This window comes from Chlorocebus sabaeus, chromosome 20 (genome assembly GCF_047675955.1).
Source record: "Chlorocebus sabaeus isolate Y175 chromosome 20, mChlSab1.0.hap1, whole genome shotgun sequence".
NCBI lineage: Eukaryota > Metazoa > Chordata > Mammalia > Primates > Cercopithecidae > Chlorocebus > Chlorocebus sabaeus.
In genome coordinates this window covers 42,696,753-42,718,780 of record NC_132923.1, presented here as the reverse complement: position 1 = coordinate 42,718,780, position 22,028 = coordinate 42,696,753, and the positions used below count along the sequence as shown (strand labels likewise).

Sequence of the window (22,028 nt, the reverse complement as noted above, 5' to 3'; positions counted from 1 at the left end):
GTAATAAACAAGCTACAGCTTTTTTTTTTTTCATATTTACTGGAAAAAAAACAATTACATAAACTTTTTTTACCTTGGTCACACTGGATTCACATCTCCTCAGAAAACATCTGTTATATAAACTATTGATAACTTAGCTTTCAGTTTTAAGTAATTATTTGGTAGTATTACCACTCTATTTTATGGCTTTTTAAACATTAAGTCCTTAAATATTTGAAAAGTGTTCACTATATTCTGATAGTTCATGAAAAAAAGATGTGAACATCAGCTTAGAAAGCTTATATATAAAGCCTTAAAAATCAGTGTTTTAAAAGATTATTCAATAATAGAAAATCAAGAGTACAGAGGTAAAATTAAAAACTTATTAAAAAATTCCATACACGATCCCCTTCAGAAAATGAATCTATAATCTTGCTTCTTTGTGAAGAGTTAAGGGTGCGTGTAGGAGATCACCAAAAAGCTCTGCTGAAGTTTAGATACATTAGCAACTAAGTTTTTTTCCCTCACTTTCAAAATAACCCTTCAAACAATCAATTTTTCTAAGTCCAGGGTTATAAAAATAATAAATGGGATATTAAAGTTCCCTCTTAAAATATCTTGGCCAGTTCACTGTATAGATTTAAAATAAAATGAACACTTGTTTCAGGACTTATATGAAAAAAATGGGCATTTCCAAATGTAAAGATGAACTATATATATATTTAATAACATTACGATTAATATAAAGGCTAGAAGGCTTAAGTAGCTTAATATCTAAACAAGTTTTACCAGGCAAATCACATGATTTCACATAATTTTTTCTTTCTTTTTGAGACATAGTCTCACTCTGTTGCCTAGGCTAGAGTGCAATGGCATGATCTCAGCTCACCGCAACCTCTACCTCCCGGGTTCAAGCGATTTTCGTGCCTTGCCTCCAAAGTAGCTGGGATTACAGGCGCCTGCCACCACACCTGGCTAATTTTTGTATTTTTAGTAGAGACAGGGTTTCACCATGTTAGCCAGGCTGGTCTCGAACTCCTGACCTCAGGTGATCCACCCACCTCGGCCTCCCAGAGTGCTGGGATTACAGGCAGGAGCTGTGCCCGGATAGATTTCACATAATTTTAATGATCAAATTAGCCAATCAGTAAACCACAAAATCTTACTTACGAAAAGGGTCTATTATATTTATTTTGAATATGGAACAATAGTTCTTTTTCCCTAGGTTGAGAAAACTTGAGCAAAATTAGTTTTATTTAGGCCCATGGTTTAAAAATATTGAGATACAAGAAATTTTTTTTTTTTTTTTTTTGAGATGGAGTCTTGCTCTGTCGCCTAGGCTGGAGCACAGTGGTGCGATCTCGGCTCACTGTAAACTCCGCCTCCCGGGTTCAAGAGATTCTCCTGCCTCAGCCTCCCGAGTAGCTGGGATTACAGGCAAGTGCCATTACACCCAACCAATTTTTGTATTTTAGTAGAGACAGGGTTTCACCATGTTGGTCAGGCTGGTCTCAAACTCCTGACCTCGTGATCCGCCCGCCTCGGCCTCCCAAAATGCTGGGATTGCAGGTGTGAACCACTGTGCCCGGCTGAGATACAAGAGATTTTAAAAGAAGTTTTCCAACTATTCAGGTTACAGACACAAATTTATAGAATTAAGGAGATTTATAGTGTACATCAACATTCATAGCTTATTTATTTAAAATTTTGTGGTTCTGAAACTAAGGAAGAATTATACAAAATGACCTATATAGTCTCTTTTAGCAATAAACTTTCAATTATATTATTCTGCTTTAAAATAGTTAAGACTATATCTCAAAGTTATTTAAGTAGATAATGTTGGCCCTGAATTAAGGATTTTTTTTTTCATCCCCTTTCTGGCTTTTAGTCCTTCCTAGTCAGTTATTAATGGGAAATAAATATCACACATTTTACTCAAGTGATCCTTAATTCCTGGCTCTATGCCCCCTCCTCTCTCCAGAGCCCACAGTATCCTAACATATGGTAAGTACTCAATACTGAGGATTCTTGAATGAGTAGCAATATATACTAAGGATGGATCAATAATTTAAAAGAATCTGGAGGTGACAGTAGTTGCTTTTATAAACCCCCCAAACAATAATTTCAAAGCTTCTAGTCTCCTTTTCAGATTTACTTTGGTTTGTCTTTATAAGTAATAAAAAGAGATAATACGGTACAAGAATACATGGTTACATCATTACAGCTAAACTATAAGCAAGGACACATAAAAAAATTTAAGTTTCCATTCATGTATTGAAGAGTGAATTTTATTTACACTACTAGTAAATCCCAGCTACTCCAGTTATTCTGTTATATCTCATCAATAACAGGAAAAATATCTTCTTCCAGTATTTCAGTTTTAACAATTGTAATTAAATTGGTTAGTTATAATAAGAGTTAAGAAGCAATTAATGAATTTGTTTTGGAAATAAAAAATATGTATATACATTACCCTGATACCTAGCCCAAAATATATCTAACAACAAATTTTCTTGATTTATATTAGTCATAAAAATAAAGGAAAAATATATTGCAAGTATTTTCTTTATAGACAATTTCAATTAGAAAACAATAGTTTAAGGAAAGCAATAAAGTGGTTCATAAGAATGGATTGATATGGAGGCAAGATAAGTATTTAAAACTTGACAGACAACATACTGTCAAATATGACGAAAGAATATCTGCCTCAATGACACCATTTACAGGCAGTAACTAGATTTTTACACAACTCCATTTTCTCTCATATTGAAGGAAATTACAGGTAAGTTATGCTCCTAAGTCAGTTAAGAACCCCTTCTTTTAGCTTGTAAAATGTAGCCTTTTGATTTGATAATTCCTCTACTTTTCACAATGACCGAGTATCGCAGTAGCCACAGTGGCACCCACTCGTGCGCTTGAATGTCAGGAATGCTTTCCTGAAGAGCTTCTTGGAAACTTGCTTCAGAAAGCAGTTCTAAAAGAAACAACAACAAACAAAACTCCAGCGTGTTAAATTGGAAAACAAAAAAGCACTTTACTATGTAGGTAAGCATTTAACATAACAAAAGAAACCCTCAAAATTTAATATATAATATGCTTATCCTTCATGTGTGTGCTATGAATCTGAACCAGAGTATTAGAAACTCCGAGGCAGTTATTTAAAAAAGTAACTACAACTGTACCCCAGCCTATTTAATTCATAACTTTTGGTGAGTGCGGCCTAGACATCCACAGTTTTTTAAAGATCTCCAGGTGATTCTAATGTATAGTCAGGGAAAATACAGGAAAGTCTAAAGAAAAAAAAAGTAACTGATAATCCTATCAATTGGAGATGATACACCATTGTCATGCACTTTCTTACAACTTTTTTGGTGTATATGTGTATATATCTTCATATATATATCTCCATCCATATCTTGAATCTCTCTATATCTTATATCTGTATCTGTGTGGGTATACCTGTATCTTATAAAACTAGAAATCATACTGTAGTTACAGCCTTTTCAATTATCTTTTTCCACTTATATTGTGAATATTTTCCCATGTAATAGTCTGTGAAAAGATCATTTTTAATAATTTCCCCACTACTATATTATATAGCTATCATAATCATATATTTCCCTATTATTGGTCAAAACATTTGTTTTTCCTAATATTTTGCTAATAAAAATAATGTCAGGATAAACGTTCTTTAAATATATATATATATATATATATATTTTTTTTTTTTTAAGATGGCATCTCACTCTGTTGCCCAGGCTGGAGTGCAATGGTGTGATCAGTAAACCACAAAATCTTACTTAGGAAAAGGGTCTATTATATTTATTTTGAATATGGAACAATAGTTCTTTTTCCCTAGGTTGAGAAAACTTGAGCAAAATTAGTTTTATTTAGGCCCATGGTTTAAAAATATTGAGATACAAGAGTTTTTTTTTTTTTTTTTTTTTTTTTGAGATGGAGTCTCGCTCTGTCACCCAGGCTGGAGTGCAGTGGCGCGAACTCGGCTCATTGTAACCTCCGCCTCCCGGGTTGAAGAGATTCTCCTGCCTCAGCCTCTCGAGTAGCTGGGATTACAGGTAGGTGCCATCACACCCAACCAATTTTTGTATTTTAGTAGAGATGGGGTTTCACCATGTTGGTCAGGCTGGTCTCGAACTCCTGACCTCAGGTGATCCACCCAAGTTGGCCTCCCAAAGTGCAGGTGTGAGCCACTGTGCCCGGCCACAAAAAATATTTTCAAACAAAAATCGGTTTATTACACACACAAAGTTGTGTGGATGGGAGGACAGAAGGACTATATGTATTATAACCATATTAATTACAGTACATTAAAATGGTGGTTTGCATTACAAATAACTCTGTAAGTTTAAATATATTAGTGTTATCCAATGTATAGACTTTATATAATACATTTATCAGGAATGCCAAAAAAAAGCCATATACACATAAATAATGCCCATTTTACAGGTGACATTTTAAACAATGAAAACACCAATGGCTCTGATGACACCTGGGGCATTGATCCATAAAAACCCTTTCTAAAAATAGGAATATTTGTACCAGCAATGCTTTCTTTAAGCATTTGAATACAAATCATTGCAAGACCATTTAAATAAATTTTTGTTATCAACTATATCTTACAAAAAAAGTCTACACATAAATTTATCTCCAAATATGGAAGAAACAAACCGCCACAATAATGCAGATGACGAACATTTTAAAATGCATGCCTGGCTGTGAAATGAAGGGCCAAAGTACAAGTACATTCTTAAAGCTAGGTACACGCCATATTGCCAGCTGCTTTACAGAAAGGCTATGCTTTACACTTCTACCAGCAGTTGATAACTTGAGAATGCCACAGTACCAATTCTTTTTTTCTTTTCTTTTTTTCTTTTTTTTTTTTGAGGCAATGTCTTACTCTGTTGCCCAGGCTGGAGTGCAGTGGCATGATCACAGCTCACTGCAGCCTCAAACTCCTGGGCTCAATGCATCCTTCCACCTCATTTTCCTGAGTAGCTAGGACTAGAGGTGTGCATCACCAAGGCCAGCTAATTTAATTATTATTATTTTTGTAGATATGAGGTCTTACTATGTTGCCTAGGCTGGTCTCAAACTCCTGGACTCAAGAGATACCCTGCCTTGGCCTTCCAAAGTGCTGGGATTACAGGTGTGAGCCACCATGCCCAGCAAATTCCAAGTTTATATCCAAGCTCTCTATGACTGCTCTGATGCCATATATATCCCACCACTCCTCTCCTCACTGCCTCTTCTCTGGCCACACTGGCCTCGCCTCCTTGCTGTATCCTGAAAACCTGAAGCACATTCACACCTTGGGGCCTCTGAATTAGCTTCTCCCTTTTCCTTGAACATACTTTTTCCAGATATTCACATGGCTCACTCCCTTCCTGCAGGTCTCTGATTAATATTACCTTAGTAGAGAGGCCTCTCTGACTGTACCATATAAAACAACAATTAACTTGGATACTCTTTCTGCTTCAGCCAAATTATCTCCATAGCATATACTACCACTTATCATATGTAACATTTATTTTACTGTCTGTCTCCTCCCATTAGAATATAAATTCCATGAGGGTTTATTTTTGTCTGACTTGGTCCTTTATCTCCAGTATCCAGAACAATGGCTGGCAAATGGTGCTCAGACATCTATTATATGCATCAATCAATATGGAAAGATTCCACTGGGGTCAGAAGCAACCTACAGATAGGGATTAAGTGAGCATCTTCACAGTTTGATTTCGGAGTGCTAAAGGACCCACCTACTCCCAAATGAACTGCTGTGATACCTGAATAGCATTAATAGTAAACGCTCAATCAATGTTAGCTATTTTCATGTGCCAGGTACTTTTCTGAGTACTTACATGTATTAACTTAGTTAATCCACATGCTAACCCTATGAGATAGATACTATTATCTCCTTTATGGGGGGAAACTGAGGCAGAGAGGTTTGGTAACTTGGCCAAGGTCACATCACTAGTGAATGATAGTTTTCATAAATAGAATGCAAATGTCTCCTTGGAAAATTAACATTAATATGGATTTGTTTATCAGATTTTCTAACAAAGAGGACCCTGAAGGAAAGAGATATAATACAGATTGGATTTAATCGAAATGGGGGGCAGGGAACAAACAAAAAGGGAAAGTTCTAAATTCAAGATCATCTACTTTACAATTTTACTCTCTAGTTAAATTGTTATTACACTTCTAGTACAAAGGGTAATGGAAAATAAACCCATTATGGGGAGTAAGGGTAATTTTTAGAACAGGGGTAGACCTTCAGGGAATTTATAAACAAAATTCTATTTTAGATGACAAGCAGAGTTAAATGTTTTACAGTTTGGTTCCTTAAAAAAATTAAAAATATGACACAAAATCAGAGACTATGCTATTCATTAACTACATACTTTTAAAATTTAACTATGGTTGAACTCTTTAGTCAGTAAACATGACAAATTAAATCAAGAGTCGCTTCATTATAGATTAAAGTGTCTGACGGTTCATTAATGATAAATGCAGGATAAGCCTATACATTTTCACCAAAAGTCTTAGAATTAAAAAAGACAACCAAGTATCAAATTATGTCAGTAATACAAAAAATATAAAAAGGATTAAATCTCTCTCCTCATATACATATGCAACATATTTTGCCGTATTAGCACACATTCTAAATGTCAACATTTAGAGATGTGAAAATAAAACACTAGACACCTTAATCTCTTCCTATTACCTTTCCTACTAGAAAAAGGATTGAGTTTTTTTTCAAGTGAAGCTAGAAGAGGGTACAGGCTGGATCATCAGCTGTTGGTAACAATTACTGTTAGAAGAGCCTCCAAAAAGTAAACAGACACATGACATCTGCCAACATATGGAAAGTTAAAATTTAAATGACTTACAGTTCAGAATAAATCAGCATAACATTTGTTAGATTTTTCACTAAAATGGCTTAAAAAATCAGTTTACTTGATTGTGAAAGCTCTATTGGGAAGGCAAAAGTCACTGTAATATTATAATACTAACGTTTCAAATCAGAGAGATTGTATAGTGGAAAAGGCTCCAAAATAATCCAAGACTTAGGCCAAGTTCAAACTTTGCCCAAAGCCAGCTGGGTGACCTTGGCTAGTTCCTTTCACTCTGAGGCTCTATTTCCTGACTAAAAAAATGTAGAGTTTCAGTTGTTGTGAGGATTATAGATAACCTCTCTGAGGCATTTGGCATGATGCTTGGCATTCAAGGAACAATAACTATTAAAACTCTTTCTCCTCCATCTCCCCCTCCTCTGATGAAACAGTGAAGAAATGAGAATGAAGCAGACTGCTAATAAATAGTATAAAGTTTTAATAGATTATCCATAGCATTCTTAAAATGAGCAAACTGAATCAACCCACCGATATTGTGTCATCTTTTTAGGTATGGAAGTAAAAGCTGAATATTTTTTTGGTGGGAATTATCTATGAAATATGATTTCCTCTAATATTTATTAAATCAGAACTTCTATAAAAATGTCATCGAGAATTAAAACTTTCACAAGACATTTCTCACTTATAAACAAACATTTCTCATTTATGCCAAAAATACTTACTAATATACAGGCTCTCTGAAACATTTATCTTTGCAAGTTATGTTCAATATTATCCTCCAAGTCTTTCTAGTTATCTTATAAAATGTTGCAAAAAATTACTCTATAAAAGACAGACAAGCCATTCTCATTAATCAAATATAAACATGTCTTAATAAAATACCTACTTACGTATCCTAAGTTGCTTATTAAGTTTTGAATTATATTACATGTGCCACTTTTTCCAGATATTTATTTCCTTGAATAAAATAGCCTTTTGGCCAGGCACAGTGGCTTATGCCTAAAATCCCAGCACCTTGGGAGGCTGAGGTGGAGGAATTGCTTGAGTCCAGAAATTCAAGCCCAACCTGGGTGACATGGTGAAACCCTGTCTCTAAAAAAATACAAAAATTAGCTAAGTGTGGTGGTATGTGCCTGTAGTCCCAGCTACTTGGAAGGCTGAGGCAGGAGGATAGCTTGAGTCCGGGAGGTGGAGACTGCAGTCAGTTGAGATCATGCCACTGCACTCCATCCTCGGCAACAGAACAAGACTCCATCTCAAAACCAAAGAAAAAATCAAGTGGCCTTTTGATCCAGTCTTTGCTATGCTAGATAGTATTATATATATTACTATTTAGAATGTCTCAAAAGATCTTTTCTGTGTAGTTTAATATTTGTGAACCTCAAAAGACCAGATGTTCAGGAAATGATCCCTTCACTTTTTTTTCCCCATTGGTACAGAGATAAAGTTTTCTGAAAATAAAGACATATATGTTTTGAACTAACCATTAAGAATAGTTCAGATAACATTGTATTTTTATCACTGTCCACACTTAAAATTATGTATCAACAAGTGCCTTTTTGTAAGACAAAGCTTATGATCAATCTCTACAGTGAAAATATCAGTTTTACCTTTTGGATCATTGTGAGTCAACAGCTGTATGTCAAATTGTTTAGCAAATGCAGTCAAATCTGGTGGCATCACACAGCAGGAGGCAAGATTAACTTGGTTACTATTTGGTTTTACCTAGAAGTGAAAATAAAATCATGATATCACTACTAAATTAAATACCAAAAATAGAAAGTAATAAGCAATAACATAATTTTAGAACATATGAAAAATCACAATTCACAGTGCTTAAAGCTTACAAAATACTTTTACATTAATATCATTATTAATATATGCTTTTCTAACCTAGGTTAGTAGTAATAGGGAATAGGAATTCCCTATTACCTTTTCCCTATGTAGTATGTTGCAAAATGTATTTTGCAGTGTACCACTAGGGGGAGGAAAAATCCAACATAGTACTACACTTTTTTTTTTTTTTTTTTGAGATGGAGTCTTGCTCTGTTGCCCAGGCTGGAGTGCAGTGGCATGATTTTGGCTCACTGCAACCTCCACCTCCTGGGTTCAAGCAATTCTCCTGCCTCAGCCTCCTGAGGAGCCGGGATTACAGCCGCCCGCCACCACGCCCAGCTAATTTTTTGTGTTTTTAGTAGAGACTGGGTTTCACCATGTTGGTCAGGCTGGTCTTGAACTCCTGACCTCAGGTGATCTACCCACCTCGGCCTCCCAAAGTGCTGGGCTTACAGGTGTGAGCCACGATGCCTGGCCCGGTACTACACTATTAAAAAGTCTCCTGCTAGAACCATTTAACAATTTAATACATCTGCCTAGAAAACAAACATGCTTTTTGTTAGTTTGTTAAGTGTGATGGTTTCAGCTACAGAGGGAATAGGTCTTAAAGGTAGAGGATCAAATACAAGTAAATATATTTAAAGTGCAAAATATGGCTATGAATCATACACATTTTGAAAGAAAAGAACTGACAGCTTCCAGCAGCTGCACTGGTTAATTTACATTCTGAATCATCTAAGTCTCTCCAGTAGTTTCTTGACCTCATACTGGCTACCATCAAGGAGAAGGGGAAATACTTTCTCTAGGTCTTCCTGTCCATAAGAAACTCTGAAAGCTCTGAAAAGGAGAAGGCTGAAGAAGAAGGAAAAGGAATAAAGAAAAATACTGAGAGTAAAGGTAAAATGCCAGCAAGTGACTTTCCTAATAATGCAAGTTATTAGACCAGAGAGGGGGAATAATTAATTTATGACACTCACTCCATATCAAGTTGTATGAACTGACAGTCTTACACATCTTTGAATAACAGCAAAATATTTGTTATATATAATGTTCCCTTAGGAAATTAGAGTCATGGTCTAATAGTACCTAAAGAAAAAGAAGGTTTTTTTTTTTTTTTGAGACAGAGTCTTGCTCTGTCACCCAGGCTGGAGTACAGTGGTGCAATCTTAGCTCACTGCAACCTCCGCCTCTGGGGTTCAAGTGATTCTCCTGCCTCAGCCTCCTGAGTAGCTGGGATTACAGGCATGTGCCACCACGCCCAGCTAATTTTTTTATTTTTAGTAGAGATAGGGTTTCACCATATTGGTCAGGTTGGTCTCGAACTCCTGACCTCATGATCTGCTTGCTTCGGCCTCCCAAAGTGCTGGGATTACAGACGTGAGCCACTGCACCCGGCTGTAAGGTTTTTCTTTAGGTATTATTGTTTTCAGCACATAAGTAGAACTGAAGGAAATGGCCTTAATTCATTTGGCTATAAATGTTTTAACACACATTTTCTAGTATTTTTGTCACTCATTTTAACTGGGATTAACATTCAGTTCAATCAGAGATACATTTAAATAAAAAGAAACAAAAACTCCAAATGATAAAACCTGCCTCAAAACTCCTGCAGAAACAAAACAAAACTCCCACATGTGGAAAAGTCACCCTGCAGGGATGGCCACTATGTGCATCATGCTCAACAGTGTGCAGCAAAGACTGAAAAGGGCAAGTTCTTCCCAGAGTACTCATGATCCTGCCATCCCTTACCTGTGCCCACTGATACAGCTGTTCCAACTGTGTTTTGTCTAGATCAGAGGTACCTATGGCAACAATCTTTTTGCTCTGAACTAAGTTTTCTAATTCCTCCCAGTAAGGCTGTAAATGCTCCAAGGAAAGATTAACTCCATCTTCAATAGGAGGCGAAGCAATGATCACAGAATCCAGCTGTGCAACTCCAAGGACTGAACAGGCTGATAGGAAGGAAAACACAAAGAGAATAACGCTTGTTACCTCATAAAAACAAATATTTCTAATGTTTTCAAAGTATCTCACTGAATTCTGTCCATATTCTTCACTAGTTTTCAAAATAACAGATTATTTCATAGTTTACTTTTCATTTAGAACATTTCCGTCTTTCAAAAATGTGTAAGTGCCCATTTACCTACTTGCTCTGTGTGGCAGACAAGTGGGTTTCTCTGACCTGCCTTCTTCCTAGGCAGCTTGCAGCTACTACATGCTCCTCTTTCTGGGGAAAAAAATTTCTTCTTGTTTCCTAGGTCCCAGAAGTTTTTAGTAGCTCCCTTATCTCCATAAAATTTTCTTCTCCAGTTCTACTTGCTCACTACTATCGCATAGGGATGATCACAAGAATTATGACCTAATATTCTGTAACTGGTAGTCACAGCAAAGAATAAGCTTGAGACACTGAAAAACTGAATGTTTGGTCTTAATCCACATTTATAGAGGTAGATAACTTCTTAATTTCTATAAAAATAATTGAAGAGCTTATTTTAAATGATTATTCATTCTAAAGTTACATTAAAGAGCCAATTATTTGAGTTTTCAATATATGTAAATACTGGAAGAATTTTTTATTATCATAATAACCTAAGTGCTAAAAATAGATATAAAATACTTGAATTTTTTTTTTTTTTTTGCCGTTGTTGGTTTTGATATTTCACCTCTAATACTAAAAGGGCTAAGAATATGATTAAGAACTTCTATCTCCAAAAAGATAGTGAACATTTAACTACATTACACCTTTTACGTTCCTCTTGCATATCAAAGTATGACCTACGTAAGTCAGTATGATTTTACAGAAGCCATAAGAAACTAGGCTAGAACTTTAAAAGGTAAAATTGGAATCAACTCATTTTCTTTTTACCCGGAGCTAAACACAAGTTATAACTAATACACCTACACTAATTTAAAGTCCACTATTAAGATAAAAAATTTAGTTTTTGCTTACCCATGTCAACTGCACTTCTAGTTGATGATGAAGAGTTTGATCCTACAATGAACAGTTTTGCTGGGTAACAAAGAAAACAAAACTGATTACTACATTTAGATACACATTTCACTATATGCTAGCATTAACACTACTATAATACTAAGATGACAGATAATCCTGAATGAATTATTTTTCCTTTCCCAGTCACATAACTTTATAGTTTTAAGACATATATGTATAGTTCCACTGTACTTTTTTTTTTTTTTTTTTTTGAGACAGAGTCTCGCTCTGTTACCCAGGCTGGAGTGCAGTGGCCGGATCTCAGCTCACTGCAAGCTCCGCCTCCTGGGTTTACACCATTCTCCTGCCTCAGCCTCCCGAGTAGCTGGGACTACAGGCGCCGCCACCTCGCCCGGCTAATTTTTTGTATTTTTTTTAGTAGAGACAGGGTTTCACCGTGTTAGCCAAGATGGTCTCGATCTCCTGACCTCGTGATCCGCCCGTCTCGGCCTCCCAAAGTGCTGGGATTACAGGCTTGAGCCACCGCGCCCGGCCACTGTACTTTTAAAATCATGTGCTAGTTGCCAACAAATATCTGTTTATCAAAACAAAAAGTAAATATTTATTTCCCATTTATTAGAAGCAGGTTAGATAACTATTGGAGCTTAAATTAATTGAAATTTATATTTTTATGACTTAAACATTAATAGAGCACATTATATACTTTCTCCAATAAACCAAAATCTATATACAAAGACTAAATAAAAAATGTAATGAGAAGAAAACTGAGAAAAAAAAAAAAAAGGTCCACAATTCTACCTTCCCAATACAATCATTTTCATTTTCAGACATTATCTTCCAGTTTTTGGTCATATGAAGTAGGGCATAACATTATTTCCTCTTCTATTTGGTTTAACTTTATATAACAAATATTTTAAATATATTTCTATGTAGTATTTAGTTATCTTAAAATTTCTTTAATTTAAAAAATTTTTTGTAGAGACAGGGTCTCATTATATTGCCCAGGCTGGCCTTAAACTCTTGACCTCAAGGGATCCTCCCGCTTCAGTCACCCAAAGTGCTGTGATTACAGGTGTGAATCACCACAATTTTTTCTTGAGACAGGGTCTCACTCTCATCCAGGTTGGAGTGCAGTGGTGCGATCACAGTTCACTGCAGCATCAACATTCTGAGCTCAAGTGTTCCTCTCACCTTAGCCTCCCAAGTAGCTAGGACTACAGGCATGTACCCCTACACCTGGCTAATTTTTTTCATTTTTTTGTAGAGACAGGGTCTCGATATGTTGCCCAGGGACTCTTGAACTCCTGGCCTCAAGCAATCTTCCCAAGGTGCTGGGATTACAGCACCACATCAGGAAAAATTTTTTTTATCCTAATAGTCATGTGCTTACTGTGGAAATGAGGAAGACCTATAAAAGTAGAAAGACCAAAAAGAATTGCCAGTCTCATCACCCAAATTATTGTTTAGACTTCTGTGTATTCTGTGGCTTTTTTTCCACTTAGGGGTGGCCTTGAATATATTCTGTGTTTTTAGTGTATAATTTTACATACTTTTTTTTTTTTGAGACAGAGTCTTTCTCTGTCGCACTGTGGTGCCATCTTGGTTCACTGCAACCTCCTCCTGGTTCAAGCAATTCTCATGCCTCAGCCACCCAAGTAGCTGGGCTTATAGGCCTGCGCCACCATGCCTGGCTCATTTTTGTATTTTTAGTAGAGACGGGGTTTTGCCATGTTGCCCAGGCTGGTCTCAAAACTCCTGGCCTCAAATGATCCACCTGACTCGCCTCCCAAAGTGCTGGGATTACAGGCGTGAGCCACTGAGGCCAGCCAATTTTACATGCTCATTTTTTAATGGTTGAATATTATTTTGTAGTTTTGAAGAGTGGCATTTATTAAATGAGTTCTACTTATTGAACATTTAGGTTAGTAAATGTTCCAGTAGTAGTTCCAGTTTTCTATTTTCACATATATAATGCCAACACAAACATCTTAGTAACTTGTTGTTCAGCATTATACTATATCATTTCCCAGGGATGAATTGTTAGAAATGTGATTATGAGTCAAAGCACATGACGTTTTGTGTCAGTCTTGTTATATTTTAAAAGATGTGTGCCAGTTTACCACACCACCACCAATTAAGAATTGCTCTTCTATCAACATAGGATGCTATTATTAAATTTTTAAAAAAACTTAGTAGGTACAATACATACCTACCCAGGACCACATTAATTGTCATTTCTTTGGTTACTAGGAAAGTTGAGTCATTTTCTATATTTGTAAGATTGAGGTTTTGGTTTCATTTAAATTCAACTTTATATGTACATATTTATGTAAACTCACTGTTCAAAAAAATAAATTTACTCAATAGACAAACAGGTAGAGTAGCAGAAGAGCAAGAAAAGAAAAAAATCGAAAGAGGAAATGGAGAAAAATAGGGCTAATGAAATACCCTTATATAAAGTGCCTGACATTCGATATATGCAACACATTTTCTTGTATGTTTCTTATATGAGTCCCTTCCTTCCTACTGCTAGGTGATCCCTCTAAAAACACTGCTTCCCTGAGATTACTCCTTATTGAACAGCCATCCCAGCTTCTCTACTAGATGAGAGTCAGTATTTACTACTTTGGTCTAACTTTAGCTCCTATAACTCTATGAAAACCTTCCCCACTACTATTCCTCTGTCCATGAATTTGTGCCGTCTGAAATGGCCTCCTTTCTCTGAAGGATGAGGCTTTTTTAGATAGGTAGAAAGAGGAAAGCTCTTTAGATGGGGAGAATTTTGATACCTATTAAAAAATCTCAAGCCCTGTAGGAACTGAAGACAACTTCTAAGAGACCCAAGATGGAACTAAATCATGAATTACAGTCAACCTCAGAAAGAATGTTGGTTTACGTCCTTTCCAACACAAACAGCAATGTAAAATTAACAGGAAAAAATGGGTTTTGGAGGTAGGCATACCCGAGTGGATTCCTGGTTCAACCACTTACTGGTTGTATGACAACCTTCAAGTTATTTAAGATCACTAATGCAATGCGGTAACAGACTTACCTTGCAGGATTGTTTTGAGAATTAAATGAGAAAATATAACCATAAAGTACCAAGTACAGTGTCTGGCACAAAGCAAGACTCAATAAATGGTAGTTACTATAGTTAGATTAAAAAGACAATACCCTATCTCATCTTACATGCAATTTATTATTATTAACCATCTCAATAATAATAAAATAGCAACAACCACAATAACAACAACATGGTAGCAAACAATAGCTACCTAGAACTTACTTTGAGGCAAGCACTGTGCTAAGTGCTTCTTTTGTTATTTCATCCAGTTTAAAAAGAAGCCAGAGAAACAGATACATCCCCATTTTATAGATGAGAAAACTGAGGCTCAGGGAGGTTAAAGTCTTTGTTGGCCCAACATTATACTAGCCTGTAATCTGCATACCCAGAAACTTCAAAGCTCAAGCTTTTAATGATTATGCTATGCTAACTGTAAGGTAAGGGCAGAGACGGCGTATCTTTTCATTTTTGTATTCCTTGAGTATAGTACAGTTTCTGGAATTTGTCACTCACTACATTTCCTGAATGGGTGTTACAGTATTTTCTTTCTCTCCATGTAACTTGCCCAGGTTTCTTTTTATATTTGCAGGTGACCTCAGACATTGCTTACCAGTATCTTACCAGAAGGGGGTGCTTATGCTTGCTTTGGGTGGACACTGCTTCTAAGCCTTCTCTTTATCCTTTCCATCTCCTTCATCTTAATCTTTCTACTGCTCTGAAGTTTGACACATAAATTACATGACATGATGACACCATCATGAAGAACAGCAAGTTGAAATTCTATTCTGACTCTTATATAATAGCCAGCATTGACCTCTTAGAACTCCATCTTGGAGTTTAAGTAAAATTATGTTAAAAAATAATTTTTGAATTTCTCACATTTAGTGTCTGAGTAAAGAAAGGCTTATTTTAATGCCTATCAAAATCCATCGCTTCCACTATGTAACAAAATAAATTGAAAAGACTGTACTTTACCAGAAACTTTCATTTCTTCTCTTTCATCAGGATTTATCTTTTCTACTGCATGAGATACAGTGCATTCCAAGACATCTGGTAATTCCTATAATAAACACAATAAATACAAAATTTAATGCTTCTGATTAATTATAAAATTTTCTATTATCCATAATGCCTTTTAGAAGCAGAGAACCTATAAGACAACAGAGCTATTTACCTGAGGTCTGGGTGGCTGGGTGGGCTTCACAAGGGTTGTAAAGCTCTGACATAAAGGTAAAATGGTGTGTGTGTATCTGTTTTCTGAGAAAATCTGTCTCATTTTGACGAGGTATTTAGAAAGAAGGCATGATCAAAAAAATTAAAAACAAGCAGTGGGGGCATATGTGAGGAGTCAGAAACACTAGCACAGCAGATAATTTTACTCTAAAAAGAAGTCATTCTCCTGCCTCAGCCTCCCAAGCTGGGATTACAGGCACGTACCACCACGCCTGTTTTTTTTTTTTTTTTGTATTTTTAGTAGAGATGGGATTTTGCCGTGTTGGCCAGGCTGGTCTCAAACTCCTGACTTCAGGTGATCTACCTGCTTCAGACTCCCAACGTGCTGGGATTATAGGCGTAAGCCACTGTGCCCGGCCTGTAATCACAAGCATTGTAAACCAAAACTTTTTTCCTAAGTGCAACAGAAAAAAGCAAAGGCCATTTGAATGTATTTTAATGAATAATGCACAAGGATAATGAGAAAATATTAGTACATATATATCAGAAATGTATTAACTTACATTTACAATATCATACAAAGTAAACAGCTAAGGCTTTCCCATGATTCTTGAGCACTTTCACAGCACATATCAGGGGTTCAGTAAGTGTTTACAAGTCAAGCATAAATAGAATAAATAGTCATTTCGGAGAAACAGAGATTGATTTAAAAAACCATTACTCAATGTCTATATAGTAGCTATAGAGTTACATGGTTGTGGTATGCCCAGAGGAACCAGTATTTCTGCACATGTCCTTTTCCATACTTTTAAAGTAGCCTAAGTAATGTGCTGTGAGCCTTTGACTGAGTTAGATTTCAAAGAGTGGTTTAGGGTTTTGAACACTAACATTTATGACAGTAGCCATATACTGACATTTAATGGAACACAGTTCCTTACTGTTTCATCGGAAACTGACATTTGAAAAATTACTTCTAGTGACATTGAGTCTACCAAAGCAATCAGTCAATCACAACTGATAATCATTCCTCTACTAGACCAAATATAAACTGAAATAAAACACTAATAGTGAGGAAACCACAGTGAGGAAACTGTGGTGAGAATTAAGCATGAGAATCCTAGTATCTTGTCTGGTTAAACAGTTGCCTACAGTCTAGATTTTCTGTTTTATGCATAAGCCTACTGGATCAGAGTGCCGTCTCAGCAAATCGACCACAGAGAGTTTTATGGCTAATTGCCTATTTGACTTCCCTCACAAAACTGAAGAAATTAAATTCCTGTTTACTTTACTTCCTTTTTGACCGGCATGATTTTTGCATTCGCATTTCACTTACCCTCACCAAATCTGGGTTGATTTGGGAACTCCACTCATTCAAGGTTTTTTGGATACAATCACGAAGCTGCAAAAGGAATGCAGTTTAAAACTGTTAATCAAACTCTGTACTTTTCTGTACTTCTACAATAAGAATATATTAATTTGATAAGCAGGAAAAAAAAGATAGCAACAGGAAATACATATGAACCCCAATTTTAATTCTACAGGGTTTTTGTTTCCTTTAACATAGATAAATTCAGGCCTGTTTCCACCCTACTCTTGTTTCTCAAAGGTTCTTGAACTAAAGCAGTTGTCTAATTACTTTAAAGTGTTTTTTGTACCAGTGAAAATTTAAGCAAACTGTTGAGACATAAAAGCATTCACAGGCCAGGTACGGCGGCTCATGCCTGTAATCCCAGCACTCTGGGAGGCTGAGGCAGGCAAATCACTTGAGGTGAGGAGTTCAAGACCAGCCTGGCCAACATGGTGAAACCCGTCTCTACTAAAATTACAAAAATCATGTGGGCATAGTAGTGCATGCCTGTAATAGCTACTCAAGTGGCTGAGGAAGGACAATTTTTCTTGAACCCAGGAGGTGGAGGTTACAGTGAGCTGAGATGATGCCATTTCATTCCAGCCTGGGCAACAGAGCAATTCCGTTTCCTCCAAAAAAAAAAAGGCATTCATAAAGAAACAAAAATAAGGTTTATAAACAGAGGAACTTGGAGTCAAGCCCAGGCTGTCTGACTGGAATTCATATCACAACTATGCCACATTTCTCAAAGACAAACAAATTAAATTATTAGAGAATAAGTGTGGCTGGAAAATCCTACCTCAGATTCACCTGTGCTGTTTATTAAAAGTTCAGACTCCTGAGCCTAATCCTAGACCCACTGAATCACTCTCCAGGAGCAGTTTGGACTTTCATTTTAACAAGCATCCCAAGGAGAGTACTTTATCTATGTACTCTAAAGTCTGAGAACCACCAGGATAGACATATCTTGCAGAACTCAACTTGTATGACAGTCCAGAAGTCATTTCCTAACATTTAAGTGCACCTCTAACCTGTCTTCCATATTTTCTTAAACAAAAAAAATTTTATACAAATATTCTAGTATGTTGTAAATTAATTCAAACATACTTTATTAAAGTGTATTTCAGACTTATTTGATAGTAGTCCAAAGTAAGACATACATTCACATAGTGAGCAAAGACCTATATACATATAATGGAACAAAACATTCACAAAACGATATTTATTTTCACAACATGCCAGGCACTCTAATGGCTTCTAACATATTAGTTAGAAAAAATATACTGGTCCATGACTCAGTGAACTGATTTATGACCACTAATGGGCCAAACCTGGCAGTCTGAAATCACTGCCTTATTAGATAACCAAGGACATAATGTTTTGCATTCTTCTGTGGGCAATCAATGAAAACACAAATGAGTAACTAGAGGCAAGCCCCTGAATTGCAAAAGCACTTTCCTAACAGAAACAGCAGACACTAAACTTCTGAACTATCTGAACTATGATTGTTTATGATAAAAATTGATACAACCACTGTACTACGTATATCTTAGTACACATGATTACAAGACATAACTGGTTTATCAATTTAAGGGCACAGAACTACCTATGTTAAGATTCACAATCCATAATAATAATGTATGTGCTATTCACAACAATTCACTTGAATTCAAATCACAAGGTCTAGATCTCTATGTAAAGCATATTTATAATCAAATTTAAGTCAGTGGATGAAAATGAGTTGATAATCATTCCAGATAGAATTACAAGTCATAACAGTCTCTTAAAAATTAGTAAACACTGAAAGAGCAGAACCAACTAGAGGTTAAAAATTCTATCGGAAGTGCTTTGGCTCAAAACATGGGAGAATTCTAAGAAATTTCCCTCCGGAAGGACGGCTCATTTGCACACTTGAGGCTTTCCCAATGAATTTCTCAATTCAGGAAAGTACGTATATTTTCATAGTATTCACCCTCTTCTTGAAACAATTTCTTTAATCTTGGATTCTGCAAAATGTCAGGACACATCATAAAGCAGTCTAACATTATAATTGCGTAGGAAATTCATTGACTTTATCACAAGCCTAATGATTTTTAATCTTGTAAATTACATGTTCGCTATATTGACTAAACATTAACCTTGTACTTGGGTTAATGTTTGTCATTAACATTAATGTTTATGTTTGTTCTCTGCTCTCTTCATTCTTATAATACACACGCAATATCACTGAGGATAAGCATCACCACAACTTAGCCTACCATTAGATCTGGAGTTGTATAAGAATTTTTGCAATACCATGATTCAACCAGTCAAACAGTCTTACAACAAAGAAGTGGGCAAAACAGTCCTATAATGGTCCACTTAAAATCTATTTGATTTCATAAAATTCCAGTGAAACAAAAAATCTGGACAGAGGTCATAACAGTTTTTAAAAAATTAGAACTAGAAAAGACCTTGTAAGAAATTTAAATGAACTCTCGACCCAACATGTACATTTTCTCAAAAATAAGTGATTTGTTTAGTTTCTTTAATCTCTTCAGTGAGGCTGAACTGTTCCAAGTAGTATATCCCAATTTGGAGCTTTGGATGTTACAAAGTTCTTTTTACATAGAAACAAAATGTGCCTCCCCTTTTGCTCTTACCAAGCAGTCATAGTTTCCCTACAGTATGATGCCATTCCTTCAAGTTTTCCTCAAATGTTTTCTAGTTTCTTTAGTTTTATCCTAGTCTTATGAAGTGCCCTAAATAAAACACTAGAAACCAGAATTAGTCCTTTGAACAATGTTTTACAAACTGTGGTGTGTGACTCCGAGTATCAAGAAATCAACATTTTAAAAATTAAAATAAGACAGAAAAAATCAGAATACAGAGTATAAAATAAGGGCTAATATCTTTTTGTGAAACCTGTTTCAGATATACTGATCATACAACTATTACCTGGATTGCAAGGCAAAATGTACCTCTTACTGTGTTTGCAGTCAGAAACTCTTTTGAGTCACTACTTTAGAGTATGCTATTGTGAGATAGGTAAAATTTCACCCAATAATATCAATATATGTGCAAAATTCTGTATTTATGTACCACCAACAGTACTGGAAGAAATTAAGACTCTATGTACCGAATACAGAAATATTCATCTTTGGGAGAAACAGCCAAAGTAGGTGGTTTAAATAAAACAAAACATACACACTGAGCTGCAACATAAACACAGAATATGGTACAGACTCAGATTCCTACTTAAGTTACAAGCAAGAGTTCTCATCTCCTGATGGGCACTGACCCCAACAGCAGGCCTGGGCACAGGTCCAGCACTTAACTCAGAGGGATGCCGTGTGCTGCTGCATGGTCTGTTACCAACATCTCATAGAAGAGAGCAGAAACCGCCTAGGAACACAGCTGATATCATAATACGACATAGTTTAGGAAGGTTTTTCTTTTAATTAAGATTTATCTTTCTGATGAAACCAGATGATAGGGAGACAGATGCCTGTACGGTGTGCATTTTTATATTTACCTCTTAATTCTCACAACAACCTGATGAGGAAGGTTTTATTACCCAACTTTAACTTTCCCAAAGTCATATAGCTCCTAAATCTAAAGGTTTTGTTATTTTTTAAATACTAGAATTGTCCCATACCGCCAATATGCACAATGTGCAGTGGATGCCTATCTGCTCAGAAATGGCCAACAAATAGGTAACAAGTTTGTAATTCCAGATTAATCTCTGTCACCTCTAACTAGTAACTAGTCTTTTTATTTTCCAGTTTTTACAAAACTTTTATGTTTTATTGATAGATTATATTTGTACATATTTATGGGGCATATGTGATATTTTGTTACATGCATAGAATGTGTAATGATAAAGCATACATAGATGCACAGATATATGCATAAAATGTGTAATGACTAAAGTCAGGGTATTTAGGGTATTCCAAAGCCAAAACTGAGTGCTTACTCATTTGCTTCACGGCAATAGAGAGTCTAATGTCAACATTCTAAAAGTTAGGTGTACTATGAATACTACTTCATCCGAATGCACCAAAGGACAATCTCCGAAAATATTCCTTTACCTGGACAGGGTGGGGGAAGGAAGCGAGAGATGTGAAGAGGGACGGAGCGACGTCCTGGCCCTCTGTGACCTCCGTGCCAGGAAGAGGGACCCAGGATGTTTGAGAGTTTTGCCACCAGCCTTACAGCACCGAGAGAGGCGTCACTCAGTGCGCAGCTGCACCCGCTAAGTTTTTTAGACGCGTTGCCCCTCAGTAGCGTGTTTGGACCCGAGGTCGCGCCGACACTGGCCCTAGCATCTTCCCGCGGGCGGAGCCCAGGTGAGAGCAAGGCCCTGCCACCCTCCCTCGCCCGCGGGTGCTTCTTCCTTCCCGGAACCGCCCGGCCAGGCCCAAGGCCTGCCCCGGGAGCCCCGCGGCGACGGTCGCCGCGCTCACCTCCTCGCTGTGCGTGGACGGGCACTTCTTCCGCAGGCGGCCCCAGTTCAGCAGGTTCCCCGTCTGCAGGTGCAGGGTGCGGGCCCGCGCCAAGAGCGCCTTGGCCGCGCGGCTGTCGGTACCCATGGCAGCGGCCGCCCAGGGGCCGAGCGGCTAAGGGGCTGCGGGCGGGCAGGCAGGCGGCCGCCCCACAGGACGCGGTGCCCGAGGCCCGAGAGAGGCCCGAGAGGGAGCGCGAGGCTGCCGGCGCCGCGCGGCTGGAGCCTGGCCTCCGCTCGGGCCCCAGGGAGGCCGGACGGCGGCTGGGCGGCGGCGGGAGAGGAAGGCACCGGTGGCTGCGGCTACGGCCCCGGCT

At 37.1% G+C, this 22,028-nt stretch overlaps 1 protein-coding gene across 2 annotated transcripts; it reads right to left on the bottom strand.

The window, feature by feature from the left end:
- Window positions 1–2,245: 2,245 nt before the first annotated feature.
- Window positions 2,246–22,028, bottom strand: GCLM (glutamate-cysteine ligase modifier subunit). Of its 2 annotated transcripts, none has more exons than XM_007977908.3 (7): window positions 21,674–22,028; window positions 17,214–17,279; window positions 15,683–15,767; window positions 11,641–11,700; window positions 10,440–10,642; window positions 8,465–8,579; window positions 2,246–2,953 (listed from the first exon to the last, which is right to left on the bottom strand). In XM_007977908.3, the coding sequence occupies exons 1-7, from the start codon at window positions 21,797–21,799 to the stop codon at window positions 2,784–2,786; spliced, it is 825 nt and encodes a 274-aa protein (XP_007976099.2). In that variant the 5' UTR covers window positions 21,800–22,028; the 3' UTR covers window positions 2,246–2,783. The 2 variants fall into 2 exon arrangements, with proteins under 2 accessions (XP_007976099.2, XP_072864665.1); XM_073008564.1 differs by lacking the exon at window positions 2,246–2,953 and adding an exon at window positions 7,967–8,085 and having other exon boundaries at window positions 21,674–21,906.

Excerpts from the sequence above, each read along its gene's own strand:
- GCLM (XM_007977908.3), bottom strand. The coding sequence starts at position 21,799 with ATGGGTACCGACAGCCGCGCGGCCAAGGCGCTCTTGGCGCGGGCCCGC. Across the intron at positions 15,768-17,213 it reads TCAACCCAGATTTGGTGAGG|GAATTACCAGATGTCTTGGA; the intron begins GTAAGTGAAATG and ends TGTTTATTATAG. Across the intron at positions 8,580-10,439 it reads AGCTGTATCAGTGGGCACAG|GTAAAACCAAATAGTAACCA; the intron begins GTAAGGGATGGC and ends TTTCACTTCTAG.